The sequence below is a fragment of the Narcine bancroftii genome, chromosome 4, assembly GCF_036971445.1.
Source record: "Narcine bancroftii isolate sNarBan1 chromosome 4, sNarBan1.hap1, whole genome shotgun sequence".
Taxonomy (NCBI): Eukaryota; Metazoa; Chordata; class Chondrichthyes; order Torpediniformes; family Narcinidae; genus Narcine; species Narcine bancroftii.
Genome location: NC_091472.1, coordinates 234,053,755 through 234,066,133, shown reverse-complemented (window position 1 = coordinate 234,066,133; position 12,379 = coordinate 234,053,755). Strand labels below are relative to the sequence as shown.

Sequence of the window (12,379 nt, the reverse complement as noted above, 5' to 3'; positions counted from 1 at the left end):
TGGTAGGTGAAGGGGGTACAGGGTGGTCAGCAATGGTCTCAAGAACTCCTGAGGCACCGTTCCAAACGGAGACTGTGTCCTCGTGCCTGTCAGGGTACACCACATAGGCATACTGTGGGTTGGCATGGAGGAGATGAGCCCTTTTGACCAGTGGATCAGACTTATGGCTCCTCACGTGCTTCCAGAGTAGGACTGGCCTGGGGGACGTCAGCCAGGATGGCAGTATGGTCTCTGAAGTGGACTTCCTGAGGAAGGAAAACATCTTATATGTGGAGCGGCATTGGTGGCAGTACATAGGAGCAATCTGATTGAGTAGAGCACATCAGGAAGGACATGTTGCCAATGGAAGGCCTCTAGACATCAGGGCTAGATGGATGGCCTTTCAGACAGTGGTGTTCTCCCTTTGCACTTGCCCATTCCCTCAGGGGAACCTGGCTCTGGACAGCAGGTTCTGATGCAGCTCGTCACTCATAAAAGAGGACATCCCCCTGGCCACTATGGATATAGAAGGGGTACCAGAACAGAGTTAAGCAGGGCCTTGATGACTGGGAATTTCCAGGCATAGGATGGTGAACGGGAAACATGAGTACTCATCAATGAAGGGGTTGGTTGCCTTCATCAGATGTGCTGAAATTTGATAGTGTAATTTGCACTCCACACAGACCTGGCAGTTTCTGGTCATAGCCCTGATCTCCTCGATGGAGAAAAGTAAGTTGCAGGCTTTGATAAAGTGGAAGAATCTGGTGACTCTGGGGTGGCAGAGGTCACTAGGGAGGGCTTGTGACCAGTCTATTTGTGTGCTGGCACGTTCTATGGGATAGGGCATGTGGACAAATCATTGAGTTTTCCAGACAAGATATCATAATTGTAGGTGGAAAGTTTGATTTTCCACCTCAATATCTTGTCATTTTTGATTTTACCTCACTGCTGATTGTTGAATTTGAAACCACATTGGTCAGTTAGCAAGGTAAGTCGTTTGCCGGTGAAGCAGCGTCTCCAATGTCATATCGCCTCAACAATGGCTTGGGCCTCCTTCATGACAGAGGAGTGTTGAATTTTCTGTATAATTGGGTATCCACTGGGCATAGCAGAAGCAGCAGCCCAGCCACCTTTTCAGAGCTTCGAGTTTGTGGGGAAGGGGGAGTTCCAAAAGAGGACAGATGCGGTCAGGGTCAGGGCCAATGACTCTGTCCTCTACAACGCAGCCAAGGATAGCAAGGCTGGTTAGGTGAAATACACAGTTATCTTTAATGTATGTAAGATTAAAGAGTTTGGCGGTCCGGAGAAATTTTTGGAGATTGATGTCATGATCTTGCAGGCCGTGGCCTCAAATTGTAAAGGTGTCCAGATGTGGAAATGCGGTCTGCAGCTCGTACAGATCTATCATTTGGTCCATCTCCCACTGGAAGACCGAGAAACCATTGGTGACATTAAAGGGAACCTTCAGGAAATGGTAGGGGCCGCCATCTCCCTCAAAGGCAGCATATTGACGGTCCTCCAGGCAGATGGGGAACTGGTGGTATGCCAACTTTAAATCAATAGTGAAGAATACTTGATATTGAGCGATTTGATTTATCATGCCAGATATGCAGGGAAGAGGGTATGCATCCAGCTGTGAATATCTATTAATGGTCTGATTGTAGTCAATGACCGTTCTGTGTTTCTTCCCATTCTTTACCACCACCACTTGGCTCTCCAGGGGCTGGTGCTGTCTTCAATGGTCCCTTCATTCAGTAGCTGCCACACCTCCAACCTAATAAAGGCTCTGTCCCCAGCACTGTATTGCCTACTTTGGGTGGCAACGGGTTTACAGTAGGGGGTGAGGTTAGCGCATTGTGGTGGATGGGTGATCCTGAGGGTTAAAAGGCCACAGGTTGTGTGCGGTGGGCAATCTGTGGGTTGCTGGCTGGAAACGGTGGGGTGGGGGTGGGGGGGAGAGGCTGAGGGGTTTTTGCAGGTGAAGTGCAGTGGGTGTTTTAAAAACTACTGGTTACAGACAGTATGGGGGGGTAGAGCCCATTGTACTCCATCATCACACTTGAAAGTCCAGCCCCAGCAGCATGGCAGCACAGAGCTGTGGCATCACCAGGAGTTTAAAGTCTTTGTAGTCTGTGCCCTGCAAAGTCAGAAACACTATCCAGTAGCCACGAACATCTGTCATATAGGACTTTGAGGCTACAGAGACTTTGTGGCTTGCTGGTCTTAGCACGAGGGAGTAACGCTGCACTGTGTTGGGGTGAATGAAGCTCTACATGCTCCCACTATTGAACAGAGAGCTCATCTCGTGACCATTTAACTTGATGCCCATCATCAATCTGGTAAGTTGGTGAGGGCTTCCTTGATCCAGCATGATGGAGGCGAGTGTCGAATTGCTGTCAAACTTCGTAGATGCAGTGGAGTGCTCAGTGTTCAATCCCAAGATGCCGGCATCCAAGATGGCAGCCCCTAAGCAGCGCTGCTGGGTTGAGAAGATGGCAGTGTTCAAGATGGTGGCCCAACGTGGCGCTGCTGGGTTTAGAGGGCATAACGTCCTTTCTCTCCACAGCTAGAGCAAACTGCGTCTTGCGCCAGACAGCCTTTTCTAGGGTGCTTGTACAGGCCACAGAGATAGCACTTCGGGTGCTCGCGGAGTACAGCAGCTGTAGTTGGGTCACTGGCAGGACATGACAGTGGTGGTGTTCCACAGGCTTGTGGCTCTCCCATGTCCCATGATGGTGGCATCTGCAATAACCACGAGGTGGCTGCGTTATCAGGATGAGTAGGCGTCCATATTTTGGAGGGCCACTTCTTGCATGTCTGCTAGTTCAACTGCCCTCTATAAGTTGAGCTCACCCTGCTCCAACAGTCTCTGCTGAATAGAGCTGGATCTGGAGCCTGACACATAAGCATCTCTGATCAAGACCTCTGTGTTTACTGTGGCCATCATAGCCTTGCAACTGCAAGCTTGTCTTGAGAGCTTACAGGGCCTGAAGATACTCGGCTCTCTATTCCCCAGGCCGCTGTTTTCAAGTAGCCAGGAGGTGCCAAGCATAGACCTTGTTTACCTTCCTCAGGTACTGGCTTTTCAATATTTCCATCAACTCTGGGTATGTCTCAGCATCTCTGATCATCAAATATACCAGGGAATATGTACTTGCAGTGCAATCTGTCGTTCTCTAGGGGAGGACTGCAGAAATGCTTCAAAGCAATGCATCAGGCAATTGTGGGTCGTGTTCCAGCTTTACTGGTTTAAAAATCTGCTCCATTATCAAGAAAACTGTTGTTAAAATTGATGCACTATCAATTACTTCAAAGGGCTAGAAGTTATATAGAAACTGATAGGCTTTTATTAACAACAGAATGGAGACACGTCCATGCTGGCTGACTGTCCTGGACTGAAGAACGAACTGTGGCCTAGTCACCTTTATTCATGGATCTGTGGCAGAAGCCACAGGCAGTCAGCAAAGGGGTGTGTCCAGACAAACTATAACAAATACTAACACAGCAAAAACATATATACAGTGGTTTACCATAATAGTAAGGAAGGCAAATGCATTGTTAGCATTCATTTCAAGAAGACTAGAATACAAAAGATGTCATGCTGAGGCCTTACAAGGCCAGACCACATTTTGAGTACTGTGAGCAGTTATGGGCCCCATATCTATGGGAGCAGGTCCATAGGAGGTGGATAAGAGATTTAACATGAAGAGCATTTGATGGCTCTCGGTCTGTACTCACTGGAGTTTAGAAGGATGAAGGGAGATTCCATTGAAACCTCCTGAATATTGAAAGGACTGAATAGAATGGGAGTGGAGATAATGTTTCTAGCAGTGGAAGAGTCTAAGACCAGAGGGTGCTCAGAATAAAATGACATCCCTTTAGAACACAGATGATGAGGAAATTTCTTCAGCCAGAGGTGGAGAATCTGTGAATTTCCTGCCAATGATGGCTGTGAAGGCCAAGTTATAGGGTCTATTTGAAGTAGAGGCTGATAGGATCAAAGATAATGTGGAGAAGGTAGGAGAATGAGATTAAATTGATCATCAGCCAGAAAGTTGCTTATAATCTAAGGAAAAAAAAAATTAAACTTTTCATAAAATCTGCCAACTATACCTGCGCTACAAAGGTGGAAGAATATAGTGTGGTCTTCTGGGCTTTGCTACCTGCACCCCCCCCCCTTTGTCCTTCCTCTCCTGGGGAGGGGGGGTAACCGGGGGTCTGGGGGGGCCCCCATTCCAATCAGGGTAAGTGGAGATGAATGTAAGAGACCTGGAGGACGGGTGTTGAGCTCCAACAGATCTTGTGGTTAATATGTTTTTCTTTCTTTCTCTTTTTTAATTTGTTATTTGTCCTCGGCCATTGGCGTTTTTTTTAATGTTAAATAAGTGTTTTTGCCTTTTCATGCAAGTTAAGTTTCTTTATTTAAATGGTTAACGTTGGTTTTTTTGTTATTTTGTGTTGTGGCGGGGTGGGGAGGGGGACTGAAACCAGACTCAGTAGAAGAAATGCAAATATAGAATGTGATAGTCGTATTGTGAATTATTGGAACTGTCTGAGTTTAGAAAAATCATAAATAAAATATTCAAATAAAAATATCAGCCAGAACTCAAAGACCTAATTCTGCTCCTTCATCTCACGGTCTTTCTTTCATAAAATGAACCTTTGGAATTTTTACGATGAGCCAACAACTTTTTCAATTTTTCCGATGTTTTTAATCCTTCATATTTAAATTTCATTCAAATTCTCAATTCAAACTCACTTTTTGAAATGACAATCCCAAAACACAATCAGAAGTCTAGCAATAATGAAAGTAGTATGACTAGACAGCATCTCGTCAAATTATTTTTAGTCAGTGTCTATGAGACTGTTCATATTTCTAATCCATTGTTAGATATTTCTCTCCCTGTGCTGAATGTTTTTAAAGTCTTTTTTTTAAAATACTTTGCAAACACTTTTCATTGCTCTTTCCCACCTCTTACCTTTTTGACTTGTGCCTCTTTGATCTTTTCCAAAGCTACCCTAATTTTTTCTGCTTTCTGTCTGGCAGCCTGCTCCTCCTGCAGATACACAATCAACAAATTAATATAAAACAAGTCACTGGAATATCCTGGCAGAATGCACCATACAAATCGACAACAGAAGGGAAAGGAACTCCCTGTGACCAGTCAGGACTGTGCAATTAGTCATTTTAATCAACATCCCCAAATCTTGCAGCATCTGACAGGGGTTTGAATGAATGGCACTAAAGTATGGCAGATTTAAGTGATAACATTTACTCCAGGCTTTCCCCAGCTTATGGTGCAAGATACACTGGAAAGCAAAATTCTTATCCAAGAGATTTTTTTGTCAAGCTGTTTTCTTTTGTTCCACCAATACCTTTAAGGGAATAAACTGCATTTGCTTTTAACCAAATTATACACATTCAAGATAAATAGTAACAGATGCTATTTAAAAAAAAAAATCTTTCAAATGTGTTCTAAAAACAAGACATTAAAAATAAATTCAATTTCATTTGCTCTCATTCTTATTTCATGTTAACCATATTTTATATCACAAAGCATGGGTTTACCTGCATGTTCCAATATGGTATAAAGAGGTATAATGACAGGATTTAGCTCAAAGCAACTTTTCTTTGCATGACTAACTGTAACAGCTGGGATGATTTAGGGAATATACCATCATGCTTATAATCCTAGGCCACAAAAGACTGCTCGACTAAAATAATGACATGACCCAAGTTCTTACCCAAAATCCCAATTAGGCAAAGAACAATACAAAATCTCAGCAACAGATTGCTTCACTAACCACATCACTCATATGGAAACAATTAATATTCTCATCTTTTTAATTTTTAAAAACCTTACATGCATTTATCAGATGCCAGTTAATAAATACTATAAGACAGAGCACTTTGGACAATGCATTTTTAAAATTTTGACATTATACATGATCAACTTGTGCATTTTGCTTGAAAGCAGGTCTCAAAGGATCCTTCCTCAGCTCTCAAAGGAAAATAAAAGAAATATGACTGAGTTACTATAAAATAAATGACTGAGCACTGAACAGATAATGTAATAAGGCAACTTAATCATTATCAGAGACTTTATGTATCTCTATCACAGTCTTTTAGATGTTTACCACTGTGGTCTATCCTCGCTGGAAGTTAAAAAAAAAAGGTAGGGGGGTTTCCCTGAACACCTGGTGATTACTCAAGCATCTTTTGTAAGGATTAAAGATGCAACTCTCTCATCCCCTAAGAGAACTCCTGAAAGGATGGCCAAGCTGTGGCACCACCAGGAACCCTGAAAATTAGCAAATTGTGGAGTGAATACAAGAAAGGTTAGACAGCAATGGAGAAGAATGCAACTTCACAGTTTTAAAATATTCACAAAGCAGAAGACTGCATAATTTTATAATGCATGCTTTAAAAATATCTGTTCATGTGCTTGAATCATTGGGATTTCACTTTAAAATTGGTTTTTCACTCCAAAGATTTTGACCTCAGAAAATGTCTAAAACCCTCTGATCTCATCACCTCCCTTTTCATCTGAGCAAATTCTTCTGTGCTCAATTGAATTTCATGGGCAATCATTTTTTAATAACTTGCAATGGCATTATGTGTTGGCAGACTCTTATTGTGGGTGCAACACAAATGAGCTTCCTCTCATCTTCACTGGACTTCCATGTCCCCTCTTCCCAAAGAGTTAATTTATAATAAAGGACAAAGATAGTGAGGCCCATTTTAGTCATCAAGTTGAGATCAAATAGCCTGAACACAATTCGTCAATCAGCATTAACGATTAATCCACTGGGTAGCAATCCTCCTCCTTTCTGAAATGAATTTAAATTCAGGAAATGGAGGGGAATATTTGCTGTACAAGTCTGCTTAAACCATACTATAGCTGACTTCTGAGCCAAATGTTACAAGGCATCTCAACCAGTCAACAGGGTGCATTGATGGGATCTAATTGCTTCAAAAAAGTTATTATTTATTCTAAAACGAGCTAGATTCTGGCATGGAACTTCACCCATGGACCTACTTGTAAGCGTAACAAGCAGCCATCTGCAAGTGGTTTTTAGTCAAACAACTGGATAATCATACTGCTAAGTAATTGCACTGTCTAAATCTACAAAATTTACTTTTTGAATGTCTGCTCATTCAGAATGCTAAAGAAGGTTAAAAAAAAACTGCAATTTAAACATAGAAATACCAGTATTTTCACAGATCAAGCACCATTTATGCAGGGAAGAATATTCATGCCTCCGGCAGCTGATCTTGAATCAAAAATTCTTGCATTCTAGACCCTGTTTTGAAGGGGGGGGAATCACTTCTGACGAGTTCCAGCAAAGTAGCATTTCCTCACATTGCGGTGAAGGGAAAAAGCAGAGCTGTCCAGAGATTTCTTACAAGGGTAATACAGGTGCACAATCCTTTGTCCAGACATCTAAAATCCAGAAAGCTCCAAAATCCAGCAAATGGGGAGAGAGGCAGCAGCGCAAGTCAGGCGGGTGAGAGACCAGCAGCGCGAGTCGGGCGGGAGGGGGGGGGGGGGGGGACCGGCAGTGCGAGTCAGGCGGGCGAGGTGGGGGGAGACCGGCAGCGTGAGTCGGGCGAGCGAGGGGAGAAACTGGCAGCGTGAGTCGGGCAGGCGAGGGGGGGACCGGCAGCGTGAGTGGGGTGGGGGGAGAAGGCAGGGCAACTGGAAGGGAGTGGGGGTGGATACTGCAGCACAATTCGGGTGGGCTTAAATCTGGATTTCCGAAATCCAGAAAAATCCAAAATTCCGAAAACAATGTCCCCCAAGAGTTCTGGATAAAGGGTTGTGTACCTGTAGCTATCTAAACAGAGACAAGAGTTTTAAAAAGAATTTGAAGACAATGCAAAAATGCCAAACTTTTAGCTGTATATGATGTACATTCTCATATTATATGGTGTATTCCCATGCGCAGTAATACAAATCCACCAACTGTATCAATAGTAAAATGCCTAGAATTCCTCCACATCTAACTAAATTGACTATAATAGCCATTCCAATAGAAGTCAGCTGTGACTAAGGATCACACAGAAGACTAGATGCTGGAATCTAAAATTGAACAATGTGCTGGAAGAACTCAGCGGGCCAAGCAGCATCAGTGGGAGAAAATTAATTATCAACATTTTGAGCTGATACCCTTTATTGAGAGATTCTGGTGTTTGTCAGAGATCAAACAGCATCGATGCAGAGAAGGAGAAGAGATCTTGATAAAGAGTTTCAGATCAAAATGCTGACCATTCTGATGTGACTCGATTTGCTGAGTTCCTCCTGCAGATTGTATTTAACTAGGAACAGCTGCTTCCAGAAATGGATTCACTAACTGATCTGTTAAAGCAAAACAATTTTCAGAAGATAGTTTGTCCCCACTAGATTTCCATTCATATAGTAGTCAGGTGAGCCATTACATATAGGTAAAAGTCTTTACTGCAAGTAGTCTACTTTTCAGGCAAATGACCTTTGAGATTCAGCTTCACGGAAATATGCAGCAGAAGCTTTAAAACAGCTTGCTGACTGCCATCAATGGACTGCATGTGATGCAGACAGGAGAGTGGAGTCAGTGAAATTATGTAGAAGTCAGGAAACAGCAAAATCTAATCAAAATGATTGCTGGATTATTTTAATCTGCTGGGAATAAATTTCTCCAGGAGACTTTCTTCAATTGATCCCACCTAAACTTGGATCAAATGGATAAAAGATAACAAGAAGGATGCAAGGAGAGAAATTTAAAAATAATTTTGATGGGGAATTCACAAGCTATAAATGGTGGAAACAAAAGGGAATTGAATTGGCACATAATAGAAAGAGAATGTGTTGCAGACCCATGGGAAACATGCATGGAGGACTACATAGGCACCACAAGCTGAATAGTCTTCTGTGACATTGCAACATTTCTTCTCTTCCTCAATCACATCATTGTTGCAGCTATCCTAAGCCACTGGTCAACCTCACTTGTCCACAGGGTTGATCTCTGACGCAAATCTTGATCTCATTTGATACCTTGACACGTGCATTCTTTTTACCAAATCTGGGAGATCCAATTTTTTTAATATTAGCCTGACCTAGTTAATCCATCAGTAATGTTCTCTAGCTGTATCAGATAACCCATTACATAGTTAGACCTCTCTGCATCAGCATAATTCAATGCCTCTACCCAAAAAGCAATTGGAGAAACCTCAATGGCTGCTTAAAGTAAAAAAAATCTGGCTCTGGATCTATTATTTAGATATTAAACAGTGCAAATGGATCTATTTCACATGGAATCTTGATAAATAAGAAATGGAATTGTAGGCAAGCAATTCATGTAGTTTTGAAATTTCATGAGGATTCTTTAATGAGTTGCTCCAAAAGTAAAAACTTATCTCAGCTAATCAGGAAATCACAAATATTTGATCAACCACGCATTATGTGGATGCAGGCTTCTGAAGCCAACAGCATTGAACTTTTTGATACAAGTTAAGATGAAAATTGACAATCTTATGTTCTTAGAACAATTAAACAAGGCAACCAAATAAACACCTTTATCTTTTCCACGTGCAATCTTTGAAATTAGAAAATTATCTAAGTCAAAAAAATTGAGCTCTAAGTGCATATTAAATTTATTAGCAGTAATAAGTTTCACAATGGCAAGTCAGTTGAGCTAATTTTGAATTTAAATGATGCTGCAAAATATTGGCCAGACATTGACACTTTTCATTGGCATAGAACATGTTGTCATTTCCTTAGTATTGTTAACTTGTACATAACTTAACGCAGGTTGACAGAATGACAAAGACTGAAAGGTTTACAAAGGCCAAGAGAAAATTCCTTTCTGAATTATAGAGAAAATGCACTGAAAGGTTGCAAAGGGGTTGCATGCAGGTACTCATGATGTTCTCATGCACCTACCCAATTAAGTAGCAAGTTTCTGAAAAGCACAAATACTAAAAGGAATTCAAGACAAAACCTGCTTTACATTCATCTTTGGGAGGAAAGGATGGGTCACAAGCAGGAAGAATTAATAAACCAATTACTGGTGGCGATACAGCAACACAAGCTGGGTATAACCAGTCTCAAGATCTTGATCAATATATTTCAAGAGATTGAGGAAATGGAAAATGATTTTTTTGATAGTTGTAGATTAAGAGGGCACGGAATGATGACAAGTCACAGGGTTATTCATTCTACCTACAGGGTTTCATCACATGCAGGTTGGAAGATGCGCTTCACCTTGGTCAGCAAATGAGAAGGTTTCCCAGCTATGTTTCTCAAAATGATTGACGTTTCCCTGTCCAGATAGGAATGCTTTGTGCAGGAAATAAAGAGAGAAAAATAAATCAGTGCAGTGATTTAAAAAAAATGATATGTGCAAGGTTAGAATAAAAAGAAATCTACTCATAACAGAAAAGCAATTCGAAAGCAAACCACTTGACACCAATTTTTTTATAACACATTAATATATTTTTAAACATCATTAGTGCTCAACAGACATTTTATCAGAATATTACAGAATTATGTCATACTTAGTACCTCTACAATAAAGGTTCATATTCAGCCTTGTATTTTTTCAGGGAATGACATGAGAAGTCGTAAACTACTTTTGAAATGTTTGAAGATAGGATTTCCTTTCACTTGCAAGTGTTTCATTTTCCAGTCAAATACAGGGAGCACATACTAGCTGTTCCTAATGGAAGTAAGTATTTGAATGTATTGGTTTCCCATTTGGAGGAGGCCATTCAGAAAGAGTTCTCATCAATGAAAAATCCATATTTATCTGGAATGTAATTCTATCTCGTGGTGTACCATTTTCAAAACAATGATGAAGGTCACTTATTAAGTCCAGGTCTTTGTTGAGTATCTTATGAGGAACTCCTAACATTAATTTTGGTTTACCCACAGGTCAAGTGTTCCAAGATTTTGAACGTAGATTGCCAAACTTGAAACTCAAATTTCATGAACTGATTTTGGCTGAAGGTATTTTTATCATCGAGAAGTGATCAGGATCATCATTCTAAAGATTGTGTGGAAACTGTAATAATTAACAAATGTGTTCAACTATAATACTCTTGGTGACACTAATAGGGTGGACTCTCAAGGAACTGTCCCTGGGCCAACTGATACTTGTGGTGTTGAATTATTTTAAGGTTTAATGACAAGACCATTCATGGAGAAACACAGACAGTGAAGTAAAAATTAATGCAGTTTCCTAAAAGCATATTGAGATAATAATAAAATTAATAGTCCACATTTAACATGTAATAAACTTAGGAACTTGATATATATTACATGTTTTTTTTCCCCAAATTCTCAATGCTGAGTAATATTTTTGGTACTAATTCTAGATATTAAATTAGTTGTGACCCTTTCTAATACAGAAGAAGAACTATGGGATAGGTAAAAACTTATCATTTACCCCACTTAGGTAACAAAATCATAATAAAATAATCAGAATCCCTGTTGTCCATCCCATAATAATTTTTAACTACATTGAAATAAAGAGATTGCATATATATTGAATACATATATAGGATAATTAAGTAAAAGCCAACAAGTAATAATCATCAACCTAATATTTGCAGATTTTGAAATGACAGTAATAATTGTCAGTTTGTTAAAAGTGATGAGTACTCCTCAGGGTTTCGATTAATAAGTGAGCAAAAACACGAACTTAAGAAACTTTTCTCCACATCAGATGTATTTTAGAAAGTTAAAAATTATTATAGATGAAAAAACTTCAATTTGTTCTATGCACACATTTTCCCCTCAACCCTTCTGGGAGCTGTATAGAGAGATTACAGTTCAGCACTAAAAATTGCAAACCCATTCAAACTTAAATCATACTTTGAAAGAGACTGGAAAATTGATTAAAAAAAGGTATTTAATCCTGTACATTTCATGGAGTCATAGAAAGGCCCTACCCACTACATCCATGTCATCCTTTCTGCCTATCTGGACAAATCCCATTTGCCTGCATTAGGCCTATGTTCTTCCATGGCTTGTCTATCTCAATATCTCATAGTGACTGTATTCAATTTCACTACCACAAAATAAGCCCAACAAGTCCTAGTGATCTTCTCAGGGCTCTCTCCAGGCAACCAAATCTCTTCTCTAGTGTAGCAACTTGAATTGCACATAAAAATACTCTGTGCAATCTAAACAGTATTTTAGAAAGTTGTACTATAACGTCTCAACTTTTACATTGTATGGCCAGACTTATCAAGATCCTATGTATCCTTTATCATCCTACCTGTGCAGTCATTTTCAGAAAATTGTAGACTTAAACCCCAAGGTTTTTGTTTATTAACATTTCTTTGTGCCTTACTATTTACTGTATTTGTCCTACTCCTGATTAAATTCCATCTGCTATTGCTCAATCCAACTTAACATCT

General features: G+C 40.4%; 1 protein-coding gene across 22 annotated transcripts in view; it reads right to left on the bottom strand.

The window, feature by feature from the left end:
• Positions 1–12,379, bottom strand: part of LOC138761720 (ras-associated and pleckstrin homology domains-containing protein 1-like) — a 285,406-nt gene that overhangs the window by 67,900 nt on the left and 205,127 nt on the right. For 20 of the 22 annotated variants that reach the window (XR_011356453.1, XR_011356454.1, XM_069934330.1 and 17 more), the window contains 2 exons: positions 10,221–10,295; positions 4,959–5,036 (listed from right to left, as the gene is read on the bottom strand). Coding sequence is in view for 20 of the 22 variants with exons in the window: in XM_069934330.1 (XP_069790431.1) it covers positions 4,959–5,036; positions 10,221–10,295 (153 nt within the window). In the remaining 2 variants the exon portion in view is untranslated. The remainder of the gene's footprint in view (positions 1–4,958; positions 5,037–10,220; positions 10,296–12,379) is intronic. The other 2 variants (XM_069934332.1, XM_069934346.1) reach the window with 1 other exon arrangement.